The sequence below is a fragment of the Hypomesus transpacificus genome, unplaced genomic scaffold (assembly GCF_021917145.1).
Source record: "Hypomesus transpacificus isolate Combined female unplaced genomic scaffold, fHypTra1 scaffold_203, whole genome shotgun sequence".
In the NCBI taxonomy this organism is placed as follows: Eukaryota; Metazoa; Chordata; class Actinopteri; order Osmeriformes; family Osmeridae; genus Hypomesus; species Hypomesus transpacificus.
In genome coordinates, this window is record NW_025813744.1 from 193,315 (window position 1) to 206,289 (window position 12,975).

The window sequence follows — 12,975 nt, forward strand, 5'->3', positions numbered from 1 at the left end:
TTATCTGGTGTGTGTGTGTGTTTACATGCGTGTGCGTACCTCGATCTGCATCTTGAGGTGGACCTTGAAGTGAGAGAGGAGCGTGAGGAAGATGGCGAGCGACAGCTCAAACACCTCGGGCACGGAGGAGACGCCATTCTTGGACAGCGCCACACACAGGTACTGCTTGATGGCGTTGGCAAACATTTCGTGCGTGCGGAACACAGGCCCCGCCCCCTGCAGCACAGACAGCAGCAGCTGCAGGGAGACCACCTTGGAACGCAACTCATGAGACCTGGGGGAGGAGGGGAGGCGGAGGGAGGAGAATACAGATATAACACATTATTTCAAAGTTATAGAATCAAATATAATAGAATAATTGAGCTCCGTCTCCCATCCTTCCTCTCCGTCCTCTCTCCGTCCCTCCCCCCTCCGTCCCTCCCCCCTCCGTCCCTCCCCCCTCCGTCCCTCCCTCCCTCCCTCGTCTAGACATGGTAGTCAGGTTCTGTTACACTCTTCACCACCTATCACCTGGACAACCTCCTCCCTCTCCCCCTTCCTCCCCCTCTCTCCCCACGCTGGGTTTCATGTTCCTGTAACTGAGGCCTTCCCAGACCAGACATTTACATTTATTCATTTAGCAGACGCTTTTATCCAAAGCGACTTCCAAGAGAGAGCAGACCAGCTCAACCACACAGCACGCCTTCAGAAACACACTCAAATGTTTAGTTAGGCAGAGGGTAGGGAATGAGGCACTAGGAGTTAGGAGGGGAATATGGAGTTAGAAGTTGAATGTATAAAACTTAATGTAAGGACAAGGGAACTATGACAGATTAAGATATAAGGAGTTGAGGATGTAAGACAGGGAGATAGGCGTTAGGGCGATCAAAAGACCAGGGAGAGAGAGATCAAGGACAGAGATCAGGGAGAGGGAGATCAAGGACAGAGATCAGGGAGAGGGAGATCAAGGACAGAGATCAGGGAGAGAGAGATCAGGGAGAGAGAGATCAGGGAGAGAGAGATCAGGGAGAGAGAGATCAGGGAGAGAGAGATCAGGGAGAGAGAGATCAGGGAGAGAGAGATCAGGGAGAGGGAGATCAGGGAGAGGGAGATGTCTGACTTTGGGTCTGGGGGTCCGTCGGCCAGGGGCTTCATGGAGAGCTTGCAGAGGGAGCGGAACACCAGGAAGGCGTCCTTCTGGAGAACATGAGAGAACCTGCTACCAGGGGGGGCTCCAAGGCAACCCTCAGAATCCTGCGGGAAGGGGGGGGGGGAGATCGGTAAAAAGAACTTACACAGAACCCTGAAACAGTGTGGATCTCAGAGTGTGGATTTCTCATCCTGGTGAAGATTCTACTGTAGCACCAGGGGACTCTACTGTAACACCAGGAGGACTCTACTGTAACACCAGGGGACTCTACTGTAACACCAGGGGGACTCTACTGTAACACCAGGAGATTCTACTCACCAGGATGTCCGTAGAGGAGACTGAACCTCGGTCCTCTATGATGCCGTTCATCTGCTGCCCCTCCACCCTACCTCCGGGAGGCGCCACCTCCCCCTGCTCCGGCTGGGGGAGAGAGGCATGGTCCCCTCCTGGGACAGGAGAGGAGAAGAGTAAGGAGAGAGAGGGACAGAGAGACAGGGAGAGAGAGACAGGGAGAGAGAGACAGGGAGAGAGAGACAGAAAAGGAAGGGGGAGGAGTTAAGCACAGTAGATAATCCAAGAGGTATGGATGTATATGGATGTACCTCATGATTCGAATGGATTCGCGATTTTGACACTTTTAATCAAATTCCACCACCCCTAGTACATTTACATTTATATTACAGCCCTGTTCATTTGAAAGCATGCAACTGTATTTGAACAATTTCATAAATAAATGTAATAGAAATATTAAATAAAACATTTATAAATAATAAAAAATTGAATAGAATAAAAAATTCTGACCTGGTCCGGTCTGTGTCTGGGACTCGCGTTCAGATGAGGTCACTTCCTCCTCCGCCTTAACGTCTTCTCTGGGCTTTGTCTCCTCCTTTTGTCCCTCCCCCTCCTCCCCCCCTGCCTCCCCCCTCTCCTCCTCTCCTTCCTGGGTCACTGTGGGGGGCGTGGCAGGAGCCTCTTCATCAAACACATCTGCAGAGGAGAATCAGACACTGCAGCCATGACTCAGTAAACAACCACCCTCTGCCTAGCAACGCACCCAGATGGCACCGTACCTGGAAGGGGTGTGGCTTCCCTCTTCTCCGCCTCCTCCTCTGCCCTGCTCTCCTCTGGTTGGCCGTTGAGCGAGGGCGTGTCGGGGGCGGGGGGCGTGGTGGAGCTGAGGTCTGGGGTGCTGCCGACAGGGGAGGGGCCGGGGGAGGGGCCGGCGTCAGGGGTGTGGCTCCGGTCGGAGCGGGGAGAACCGGAGACGCCCCCTGGGGAGGGGCAGGAGGGCCGGGGGGGCAGAGGCAGCCGGTCCTTCTCCTGGGCCTCCAGGGCCTGGAAACCAAGCGGGGGGTCAGGAAGATGGGTGTGGAGTGTGTACTAGCTGGTGCTAACTGGTAATAGCAAGTACTAGCTGGAGTGTGTACTAGCTGGAGTGTGTAGTAGCTGGAGTGTGTAGTAGCTGGAGTGTGTAGTAGCTGGAGTGTGTAGTAGCTGGAGTGTGTAGTAGCTGGAGTGTGTTGTAGCTGGAGTGTGTAGTAGCTGGAGTGTGTAGTAGCTGGAGTGTGTAGTAGCTGGAGTGTGTAGTAGCTGGAGTGTGTAGTAGCTGGAGTGTGTTGTAGCTGGAGTGTGTAGTAGCTGGAGTGTGTAGTAGCTGGAGTGTGTAGTAGCTGGAGTGTGTAGTAGCTGGAGTGTGTAGTAGCTGGAGTGTGTAGTAGCTGGAGTGTGTACTAGCTGGAGTGTGTAGTAGCTGGAGTGTGTTGTAGCTGGAGTGTGTAGTAGCTGGAGTGTGTAGTAGCTGGAGTGTGTAGTAGCCGGGGGCCAGACTGACCGCCTGCGTCTCCATACGGGTGAAGATGACGTTGAGCATCTGTGTGAGCGTGGCCTTGGCCGTGGTCTGGTTGATGAGGTTCCTGCTGGCCAGGTAGATGTTGTAGCAGGTCCTGACCGTCAACAGAACCGTGCCTTCATGGATCTCTATGTGGGGGGAGGTGACTGCCGTCAGGAGGGCCTGGGGAGGGAACAGAATCATTCAGAAAGGTCCTTTTCTTAACTGATATAAAATACAGACCATGAAGAGGACGGTGAGGGACACACGTGACGATCATGTGACCCCTCAGGTCATGTGATCCTTATGTGAGCCTCAGGTCATGTGACCCACCTTGATGATCTGCAGCTGCACGCCCTCGTCCGTGTGCGGACCCTGGAAGCAGTCACACACCGTCTCCACCAGCCTGTCGATCAGACGCTTCCCTGGGGCGCTGCTGTCAGGGGCGCTGCCTGTGATGTGGCCGTACGCCATGAGCTTCTGCAGGGAGGGAGGGAGGGAATGGAGGGAGGGAGGGAGGGAGGGAGGGAGGGAGGGAGGGAGGGAGGGAGGGAGGGAGGGAGGGAATTTGTCAAAGTGTCTGTGCATTTACAGTATGTCTGAGATGGAGAGAACAATAATAAGAGTATGTGTGTGTATGTGTACTGAGTGTGTATGTGTAGTATGTGTACTGAGTGTGTATGTGTACAGAGTGTGTATGTGTACTGAGTGTGTATGTGTACTGAGTGTGTATGTGTACTGAGTGTGTATGTGTAGTATGTGTACTGTGTGTGTATGTGTACTGAGTGTGTATGTGTGCTGAGTGTGTACGTGTAGTATGTGTACTGAGTGTGTATGTGTACTGAGTGTGTATGTGTACTGAGTGTGTATGTGTATTTGTGTACTGAGTGTGGATGTGTACTGAGTGTGTATGTGTGTATGTGTACTGAGTGTGTATGTGTACTGAGTGTGTATGTGTGTATGTGTACTGAGTGTGTACGTGTACTGAGTGTGTACGTGTACTGAGTGTGTATGTGTATTTGTGTACTGAGTGTGGATGTGTACTGAGTGTGTATGTGTGTATGTGTACTGAGTGTGGATGTGTACTGAGTGTGTATGTGTACTGAGTGTGTATGTGTACTGAGTGTGTATGTGTGTATGTGTACTGAGTGTGTATGTGTACTGAGTGTGTATGTGTACCTGTAGACAGTCCAGCGAGGTGCTGACTATCCGTGGGGACTTTGATTGACAGGCCAGCTCGAAGGGCAGCACATACTTATCAGCCTCGATGTAGTTAGCTCTGGGCGGGACCACTGTGCCATCTCTGTGGAACAACACCACAGGGTCAAGGAGCCAATTGAGACAATCGACCCCCAGCCAGACATGAGCACAGGAAGTGAGGTCATTCAGCGGTCTGAGACGTTGTCGAGGAGGTCATTCAGTGGTCAGAGATGTTGTTGATGAATGGTTGTTTCTAGAGTGTGCGTGTGTGTGGCAGTAGTAGACACAAGCACATAACTACACTTCGGTGTGCGTGCACACACACACTAACCAAATGTGACAGCTATGTCACCGAGAAACAAGTCATTGACCCGTAGCTGCAGATCTACCTGCCACTAGCACACACGCTAATACACAGGCTAGCACACACAGGCTAGCACACACGCTAATACACAGGCTAGCACACACAGGCTAGCACCCAGCATCTACGTGTTCACATTCGATAAACAAGAGAAAGATGGGAGGAACTTACTTTTGCTTCTCTAGCTCGATCTTGATTTCATCTGAGGAGAGAGCAGAGGAGAGATGGGAGAGGAGAGAGAGGAGAGACAGCAGAGGAGAGGAGAGAGGGGAGAGGAGAGAGAGAGGAGAGAGAGGAGAGACAGGGTCAGAATCACTGGAGGAACCATGAACTTTGACCAGCATACCTGATTAGACAAGTGGTGATTATTAAAAGGTACCCTCATTTACAGACACACACACACATATAAGTACAAGCACACACACACACACCCTCCATTACCAGTCAGATGACAAGACAGTGTTATTTGCTACCATTTAGTCCTGCAGGCCTGAGGTCTCCACCTACTCAAAGCCACACACACACACACAGGAGAGGAGAGTGGGAAGAGAGGAGGAGGGAGCAAAAGGAGAGAAGTGAAGGAAAGAGAACAGGAAAGGAGATTGATAAGTGAGAAGAGGAGAAAAGAGAAGTAGAAAGGAGAGGAAGAGATAAGAGAGAAGAGGAGATAAGGAGACAGGTGAGGAGACAGATAGCCTTCTATCTGATGCATGCATAATGAAAGGCTTCTGATTGAGATCAAAGCACAGTCACCCAATCAACTCCTGCTCTCTTATTTTCAGGCTCAAACCGTTTCAAGGAAAAACTACTGAGCTACAAGACTTCCTGAATATTCCACCACCCTCATCCTACCAAACCGGATCTTCCAGTGGTAAATGATTATCTAAGAGTGGAACCACGAAAATAAAACCAACAGGGGGGATTGACACATTACTTCCTTGTTCAACTGACATGACCGTTTACATTTTAGTTGCTAAGTGTCACTAAGCTACTATTGAGTACGCAACTTTGTTACCCCTCCGATGAACAGAAAAGAACAGGCAATCTATTTAAATAGTTGACACGTCCTTTCCCCTGTTCAAATGACAGCTTATAGGCTGGGCACAGTAAATACAGAGGAAAACGGGATCTTGCAGATCTCTCATCAAACAACCTAACCAAACGCGACACGCTAACACACACGAGCTGGATGGGTGTGTAAAACGATCCACTCAGTCGTTTAATGGAAAAGCCCGGACGTCAGAATATCCTGGAGTAGAATGACTTCAGGTGCCACTTTGACCAGTTCACAGTGCTACGTACGGCACAATGATTGGTCAAGTAGCTAGCAAGCTAGCTAGCTCGCTAGTTAACTACCCAAATATTGAAGTTACCAGGTTGGCAGTCACACAAATACTGTTATAAAAAGTGCTGTTGTCGCCACCCTCCCAAGCTAGTTGTCTAGGTATTTTTATGATACACTAGCATATTGACGTTAGCTAGCTAGCTGTCAGTTCTGAAAGGCCATAGTGGTAAGGCTAATGCTAAACGGCTAGCAGCTAACTAGCCTAGCTACAGCTACCTTGCTAGCTAAACTTAGCACCCAAGTATTGGTTTATGTCTCACACACACATCAAAAACAAATCTCGTTTGCGTACAGGCACTGATAAAAACACAATTTGCTCACCGAGTGCAACCTGACAGGCTTTTCGTAACTGGCTGTTTTGGCTCCGCTTCACCTCCTTATCCGACAGGATCTTCTCCAGAGCCCTGGACAGAAACATGCTCTTCGTTTTCGTGCTGGATTCTGTCTGCGTCTGTTGTGGCGGCGGTGGTGGTAGATGAAGATGATGTTGTTGTTGCATCTCTTGGAGGGACCGATCTTTTCTCAGGCCGTCATCCTCGGCCGGCCCTGCGTTTGACGCAGGTGTCAGGAAGGCAAACGGAACCGGGCTATCGGTTAGTGTCAATACTGTCGCCAACGAGTTTGTTGGGGCTGCAACATCAGCACTGTGTCGCCATGTTGGCTCAACGTCACGTCACGTGATACTCAGCTGCTCTAGAAAGTCTATCCCCCTCCAGTGGTCTGAAAGATTCAGCGGGCTTGTTTCATACTGTAACATTATAAGAAATAACGTCAGATAGATTTTATTTAGCCGTTTCATGTTTGGGTCGGACATGTTTACCTCGATATTTACCAGATGGTCTGGTGAACGAAGTCAATGCATAGGATGACAACGGAGTAGACAAATCTAACTTGCTCATGAAAGTTGGACGATTCACAGGCTGTCCACAAGGTAGCGTACAGCCTCTCTCTGATCAACATCTGTGAACAACTTTTTTCCCCACACTTAAAATAATGTGCAATAATGTCATGAATAGACCCTGTATGGTTTGATAATAATAGACAATACATAAAAGGTAGGGATTGCTACATGTTAGTTTATTTTCTCCAGCTCATGGAATCAACTATCATGAATCTTCATTAAATGTGATAAAAATGTACATTGTGTAGCTTCAATAAGAAAATACTGACAATTTTCAGTACAAATCTATACTTTAGGATTTATTCTGGCAAGCAAAAATCATTGCTCATTCGTACAAAAAGAAAAAAACACAAATCGGACACAAAGCAAAATGTTCAGACATTAGTTTGGGTTCTCTAAAATCTAAACAAGCCGGAAATTGTTCACAGTATGGAATGTCATGGCGACGTGTATAACCAGCAGCCCAGCTTAGACCGAAAAAAGGATTTCTTTCAGATCAAAAAGGTAAAAATATCTATTAGGAATACATCAGAATAAGAACTTCCATTGTGAATTAACATAGTGGATCATTTATATATAAAATAAATTCATAAAATGTGTACTAGGCAAATAAAGTAATATGTTGATTAGAAAATAAATAATTTTGTTGTGGTTACAATCCCCTTGTCCTGTGTGGTTAAAAACAAAATAAATTAACAGTAATCGCTAAAATCTTTCGTTCAAATGCCACTCGTCATGAAAGTTACGTGTTTAGAACGAGACACACAAGACAGCCTCACTACAACACCCTGTGTACCATAACATCATCTGAGTACTGTGTGTGTGTGTGTGTGTGTGTAGTGTTCTCCTCTGGTGATCCTATCGACTGAGATGAAGGGATGAATTGATGGATGAAGAGGTGTTAGAGAGAGGAAGGTGTGTGAGGTAATTGTTCCCTATAGGTTATTTCAGAGGGGCAGAATACTTCATTAACAACAATGCATTGCAACATCTGCTCCCTCTCCACAGGGGGGTGTCTGCAGTGCTTACAGCCCACACTCAGTACAGCTGATGGGAGTTGTAGTCCAGGAAAAGCCTGTACTGTACAGTTTGGTGGGAGTTGTAGTCCAGGAATAGCTCTACTGTACAGTGTAGTGACAGTTGTATCCCTCAAGTACAGTCAGGTGTGTACACACAAACTCACGCATACACACCTAGTCATCCACACCTAGTCATCCACACCTAGTCATACATCAGGTAGACAGGCCCCACCCTCCCCAAACACACCCTCCCAGGTTTCTGTGTGCCTGTGTGTGTGTGCGTGTGTTTGTGTGTGTCCCATATCAACAGGGCCCTACACAACTGAGGAGAACACAGCACAGGTATTTACCTGGGTGTGGAGATGACAACTTGCTGAAGAACAAAGCCCTTTCACACTGTCCCAGGCAGTGCAGACTTTGCCTGGCAGATCCCAGATCATTTCCAACATCTTAATGAGTGGAAACAAAGATCGATGGTTTCGTACCAGAACTACATTCCAACTCGCTTTCCTGCCCACGTCCCTGGTGTGTGTGTGGTGTGTGGTGTGTGTGTGTGTGTTTTGCCGCAGCCTGCGTGTGTGTGCTCTGCTAAGTGAGACTGATAAAGGATTCAGAGTGTACAGGAGAACAGGTGTTACTACCTGCATTTCCTGTGTGTTGACTGAGTCACTCTTCATACGTGAACGTCTACTGAGTCACTCTTCATACGTGAAAGTTTACTGGACACATCCAAGTGGACTCAGAGACAGAGCCCATGAGGAGGGGGAGACAAGAAGTGGTAAAGGAGAGAGAGAGAGAGAGAGAAAGAGAGATAGAGAGAGAGATATAGAGAGAGATAGAGAGAGATAGATAGAGAGAAAGAGATGTCATGATGAATATACAGCACTGAGAAGAGTGAGAGATGATTCATGGTCCAGACAAATCCCATTTTACAATCATGCTGTGTCAGGAGAGGAGGAAAGTCTTCCACTTCCTGCAGCCACAGGAAGTATATTCTACTTCTGCGACAGGTTCCACTGTCCTCAGGAGGGGAGACAGCTATGGGCTATTTACTACTTATAGTAATATACAGCTGACAACATCCCATTGGTCGGATGGAGAAAGGTGCTCGCTTCCTTAGTGGTCATATGGTCAGTCGAAAAGTATACCCAATTAGAACACTCCCAGTCACAACACGGAACCAATCATCTTGCATCAAAACAAGTCACAAAAAAGAAAACAAAAACAAGTGTTTTTTGTCTGTTTGAGTTATGCAGCTGCTTGAACCACATGATCAGTGAGGAGGAGGAGCAGCAGTAATATAGAACTGGCTTCTTACTAAAACACACATTATTACTCAGTTTCTTTTCCTCTCCAGCCAGACCAAAAAACAAAAAAAACATTATTGCAGACCTCAGCTCAATTTGCCAGTTACTATGGTAACACGCACATTGGAATCTAAAAAGTTTCACCCAATTGCACGCCGCGATTGCTTAAGGGGGAGTGGTTATTGCTGAACGCAGAGACAAGGCAAGATGAGATGGTTACCAGGGAGGAGAGAAGTCCAACCTCGGATCCCCCAGATAAGTGCGTTCGCTCGCTCGTTCAATAAAAAACACGCTTTCTTTCTTTCTTATTCTTTGAAAGGTGACGTGTTAACGAAGCCCCTCATCACCAGCACCCTCTAGTGGAGGGACAGGGGACTGCCATGCCCAGCCAGCCAGGCCGAGTCATTGGGAAGAGCCAATCAGAGCGTCCAGACCCACCAAACACCCTGTGACATCATCAACCTGACTGTCTGACAGTGTGGGAGGGGCTTGTTGTTGCTATGGCACACATGCAGGGTCGTTGGCATGTCTGTCTGTCTGTCTGTCTAAAAGCAAGCAGGATGTAGTGCTTCTCAGGTGCTGCTTGAGGGTACAGATCAAGTCCACCCCTCCATGGACGTACTGGATACCAGTGTGCTCTTTCAAGGTGTGTGTGTGTGTGATAGTGTGTGTGTGATAGTGTGTGTGTGTGTGCGTCTCTACAGTGTTATGACAGTTCCGTCCTCCTCCAGGCTCCGCCCCTCAGGGCCCCTGTCGAGAAGGCTGAGAGACCCCGTGCTGCTATTGGCCCCCAGGCTTCCGTTGGACTTTGCAGGGGCGGGGCCAGTGAAGGGGGCGGGGCCAGTGCGGAGGTTAAGGTGTGGCTCGTAGCGGGGGAGCGAGGGCATGCTGGAGCTGGCGGGCACAGCCCCGAGGATGGGGGAGGCCCCTGCCCCGGCCTCTGCCCCGGCCTCTGCCCCGGTCCCTGCCCCGGTCCCTGCCCCGGCCTCGATCACCAGGTCCTCCTCGTCCTCCTCGCTGTCCAGATCCTCCTCCTCGAAGTTCTGAATGATGTGCGTGGGTGTCGTCGCCACGGCGCCGCCCGAGTAACCGTAGTAACTGGCCCCGCTGTCGGACGAACGCCCCGAGCTCCCGGACGCCCCTCCCCCCCCTCCTCCTCGCACCACGTTGTTGCGCTGGTTGGCCGGCTTCACCGTGACGATGAGGTTGTGGCTGTTGGCGATCATCATGTCGGTCACCTGGTCCAGGGACTTCCCCGCCACCTCGATGCCGTTCACCTCCAGCACCTCGTCGTTCACGGCCAGCAGCCCCGTGCTCTCCGCCAGCCCCCCTGGCACCATCCTGGAGATAAAGATCCCCGGGACCTTCTCCAGGCCCTGGGCCGTGACGCGCACGCTGGAGCCGTCCCGGATGTAGAAGCCCAGCGGCTTCTCCTGGCCGTGCTTGTAGAGACGCACGCGCCGGTGGCTCTCAGGGAGGATGTCCACGTCGATGATGGACGACACGGGACGGAAGTCTCGCGGGAGGCTGATGATGACCGGAGGCTTCTTCCTGCCCGCGTCAGGACGCAGGAGCACCGCAGAGAGGACCGTGCGCTTCCTGGTCAGGGAGTCAGTACCGAAGGCCGAGTAGTCTGCCTCTTCTGGACGGGGGGGGGGGGGGGGGGGAGGAAGAAGGGAGGACAAACAGAGGAGAGGAGAAAGGGGGAGAAGGGAAAGGGAAAGAGGAGGGATGAAGGGGGAGTGAATGGAGAGAGAGGGGGGAAGAGAGAAGATAAGAAGAGAGACAAAATACAGTCAAAACACCAGGCAAACATTGGCATCAATGTGTCCTCATAGTTATACTCTGTCCAGTATAACTATAAAGTTACTATAATACTGTATTTAAATCATATACAAATGAATAACGTGTCAAATGTACATGGTGTATCACCACTACTGCCAGATTTGTAATGACAGTCTATTGCATCATCATGTTATTCAAACCCAGCAATTATGTCGAGTTGTTTCTTTAAGCCTGGGTAACCACCAGCTAGGTCACCATCTCTCTCTATCCTACTTCTCTCTCTCCCCCCCTCTCTCCTGTTCTGCCTCCTGGTCTTTCTCTCTCTTTCAACTCTTTGAACTGAATTCCTCAGAGGATTAAAACAAGCTCTGCACACTGGGCCACACCTGGACTACAACTCTTATCAGCTCAACTGCTGCACAGCCACTTCTGGACTACAATTCCAAGGGTTCCTGCAATGCTGTGTCACAGTTATGTGATTTAGTCCCAGTTTCCTGTGGTGCAAGTAAACACCTGGACCTTGGACTGTCCTCTCACTACAGAGACTAGGACAAAGGTCTGGAGGGGAAGCCAGAGAGAGAGAGAGTACAAGAGAGAGAGTACAAGAGAGAGAGAGAGTACAAGAGAGAGAGAGAGTACGAGAGAGAGAGAGAGAGAGAGAGAGAGAGAGAGACAGAAAGAGAAAGAGAGAGAGAGAGAGAGAGAGTGCAAGAAAGAGAGAGAGAGAGAGAGACAGAAAGAGAAAGAGAGAGAGAGAGAGAGAGTGCAAGAAAGAGAGAGAGAGAGAGTACGAGAGAGAGAGAGAGAGAGAGAGAGAGTACGAGAGAGAGAAAGAGAGAGAGAGAGAGTACAAGAGAGAGAGTACAAGAGAGAGAGAGAGTACAAGAGAGAGAGAGAGTACGAGAGAGAGAGAGAGTACAAGAGAGAGAGAGAGTACGAGAGAGAGAGAGAGAACGAGAGAGAGAGAGAGTACAAGAGAGAGAGAGAGTACGAGAGAGAGAGAGAGAGAGAGAGAGAGAGAGAGAGAGAGAGAGAGAGATGTTCTAATGGTTAACCAGCACACAGGTGTTCCCACTTCCCTCCTCCTCTCCTAGACCAACAAGCCTGTCTGTCACTTCTACAATGATTCACATGGTGTGTGTGTGAATGAACATGTGAGATCTGAAAGGCACCACCTCCAGCCCCCCCCTCTACCCTCACCCCTATACCCCCCTCTCTACCCTCACCCCTATACCCCCTCTATACCCTCACCCCTGTACCCCCTCTATACCCTCACCCCTATACCCCCTCTATACCCTCACCCCTATACCCCCTCTATACCCTCACCCCTATACCCCCCTCTCTACCCTCACCCCTAAACCCCCCTCTATACCCTAAAATAAAAATATATTAAACTTTTTGAAAACGTTTGGAAAACTATTTTTCTTGCTGCATCCTCGCTCCATGGTAGCTTCGTAGACTAGCTTACGTTTGTTGTGAAAAAAGGCCACAATGACAAGAAATAATATTGATCATGCCACCAAATGCAGATTAAAACTAAAGAAACACATACAAATACATACACACAAATACACAGACATTTACACACAAAATGTATACATGCACACAGACACGCTCTTACAGGGCAGTGGAGCAGAGATATAATGACTACATATATCTAGTCCGTCTCCCTCTTCCCTGTTCTCTCACCCACCCCCTCTCCCCCCTCATCTCTCCTCTCCCCTCCTCCTCCTCCTCCTCCTCCTCCTCCTCTCTCCCCTCCTCTCCTCTCCACCCTCCTCTCTCCTCCCCCTCCTCCTCTCTCTCCTCCTCTCTCTCCTCCTCTCTCTCCTCCTCTCTCCTCCTCTCTCCCCTCCTCTCCCCCCTCCTCTCTCCTCTCCCCCTGTCCCCTCCCCCCTCCCCCCTCCTCCTCTTCCCCTCTCCCTCGTAAGAGAGCTAGCATGACAACGGTCACCCTCGAGGGCCTGTCATACCACACGCTACAGACATGCTGTTCCACATGACCAAGCACACACACAGGCACATTTGCACATGTCTAAATACACACACATCTTTACAAACTCACACATACAAGCAAACACACCGACAGATGAGTACACA

The 12,975-nt window shown here is 49.7% G+C and overlaps 2 protein-coding genes across 2 annotated transcripts in view; both read right to left on the minus strand.

The window, feature by feature from the left end:
• The window catches only part of arfgef2 (ADP-ribosylation factor guanine nucleotide-exchange factor 2 (brefeldin A-inhibited)), a 29,842-nt gene extending 23,297 nt beyond the window's left edge, over nucleotides 1-6,545 (minus strand). The window contains exons 1-10 of the mRNA XM_047013782.1: nucleotides 6,185-6,545; nucleotides 4,690-4,720; nucleotides 4,137-4,260; nucleotides 3,291-3,437; nucleotides 2,961-3,140; nucleotides 2,200-2,464; nucleotides 1,931-2,116; nucleotides 1,448-1,575; nucleotides 1,100-1,233; nucleotides 40-274 (exon numbers count right to left, since the gene is read on the minus strand). Of these exons, the coding sequence (XP_046869738.1) occupies nucleotides 40-274; nucleotides 1,100-1,233; nucleotides 1,448-1,575; nucleotides 1,931-2,116; nucleotides 2,200-2,464; nucleotides 2,961-3,140; nucleotides 3,291-3,437; nucleotides 4,137-4,260; nucleotides 4,690-4,720; nucleotides 6,185-6,362 (1,608 nt within the window). The 5' untranslated portion in view covers nucleotides 6,363-6,545. The remainder of the gene's footprint in view (nucleotides 1-39; nucleotides 275-1,099; nucleotides 1,234-1,447; nucleotides 1,576-1,930; nucleotides 2,117-2,199; nucleotides 2,465-2,960; nucleotides 3,141-3,290; nucleotides 3,438-4,136; nucleotides 4,261-4,689; nucleotides 4,721-6,184) is intronic.
• Nucleotides 6,546-7,050: 505 nt separating this feature from the next.
• The window catches only part of pard6b (par-6 partitioning defective 6 homolog beta (C. elegans)), a 16,445-nt gene continuing 10,520 nt past the window's right edge, over nucleotides 7,051-12,975 (minus strand). Inside the window, exon 3 of the mRNA XM_047013790.1 lies at nucleotides 7,051-10,732. Within this exon, the coding sequence (XP_046869746.1) occupies nucleotides 9,789-10,732 (944 nt within the window). The 3' untranslated portion in view covers nucleotides 7,051-9,788. The remainder of the gene's footprint in view (nucleotides 10,733-12,975) is intronic.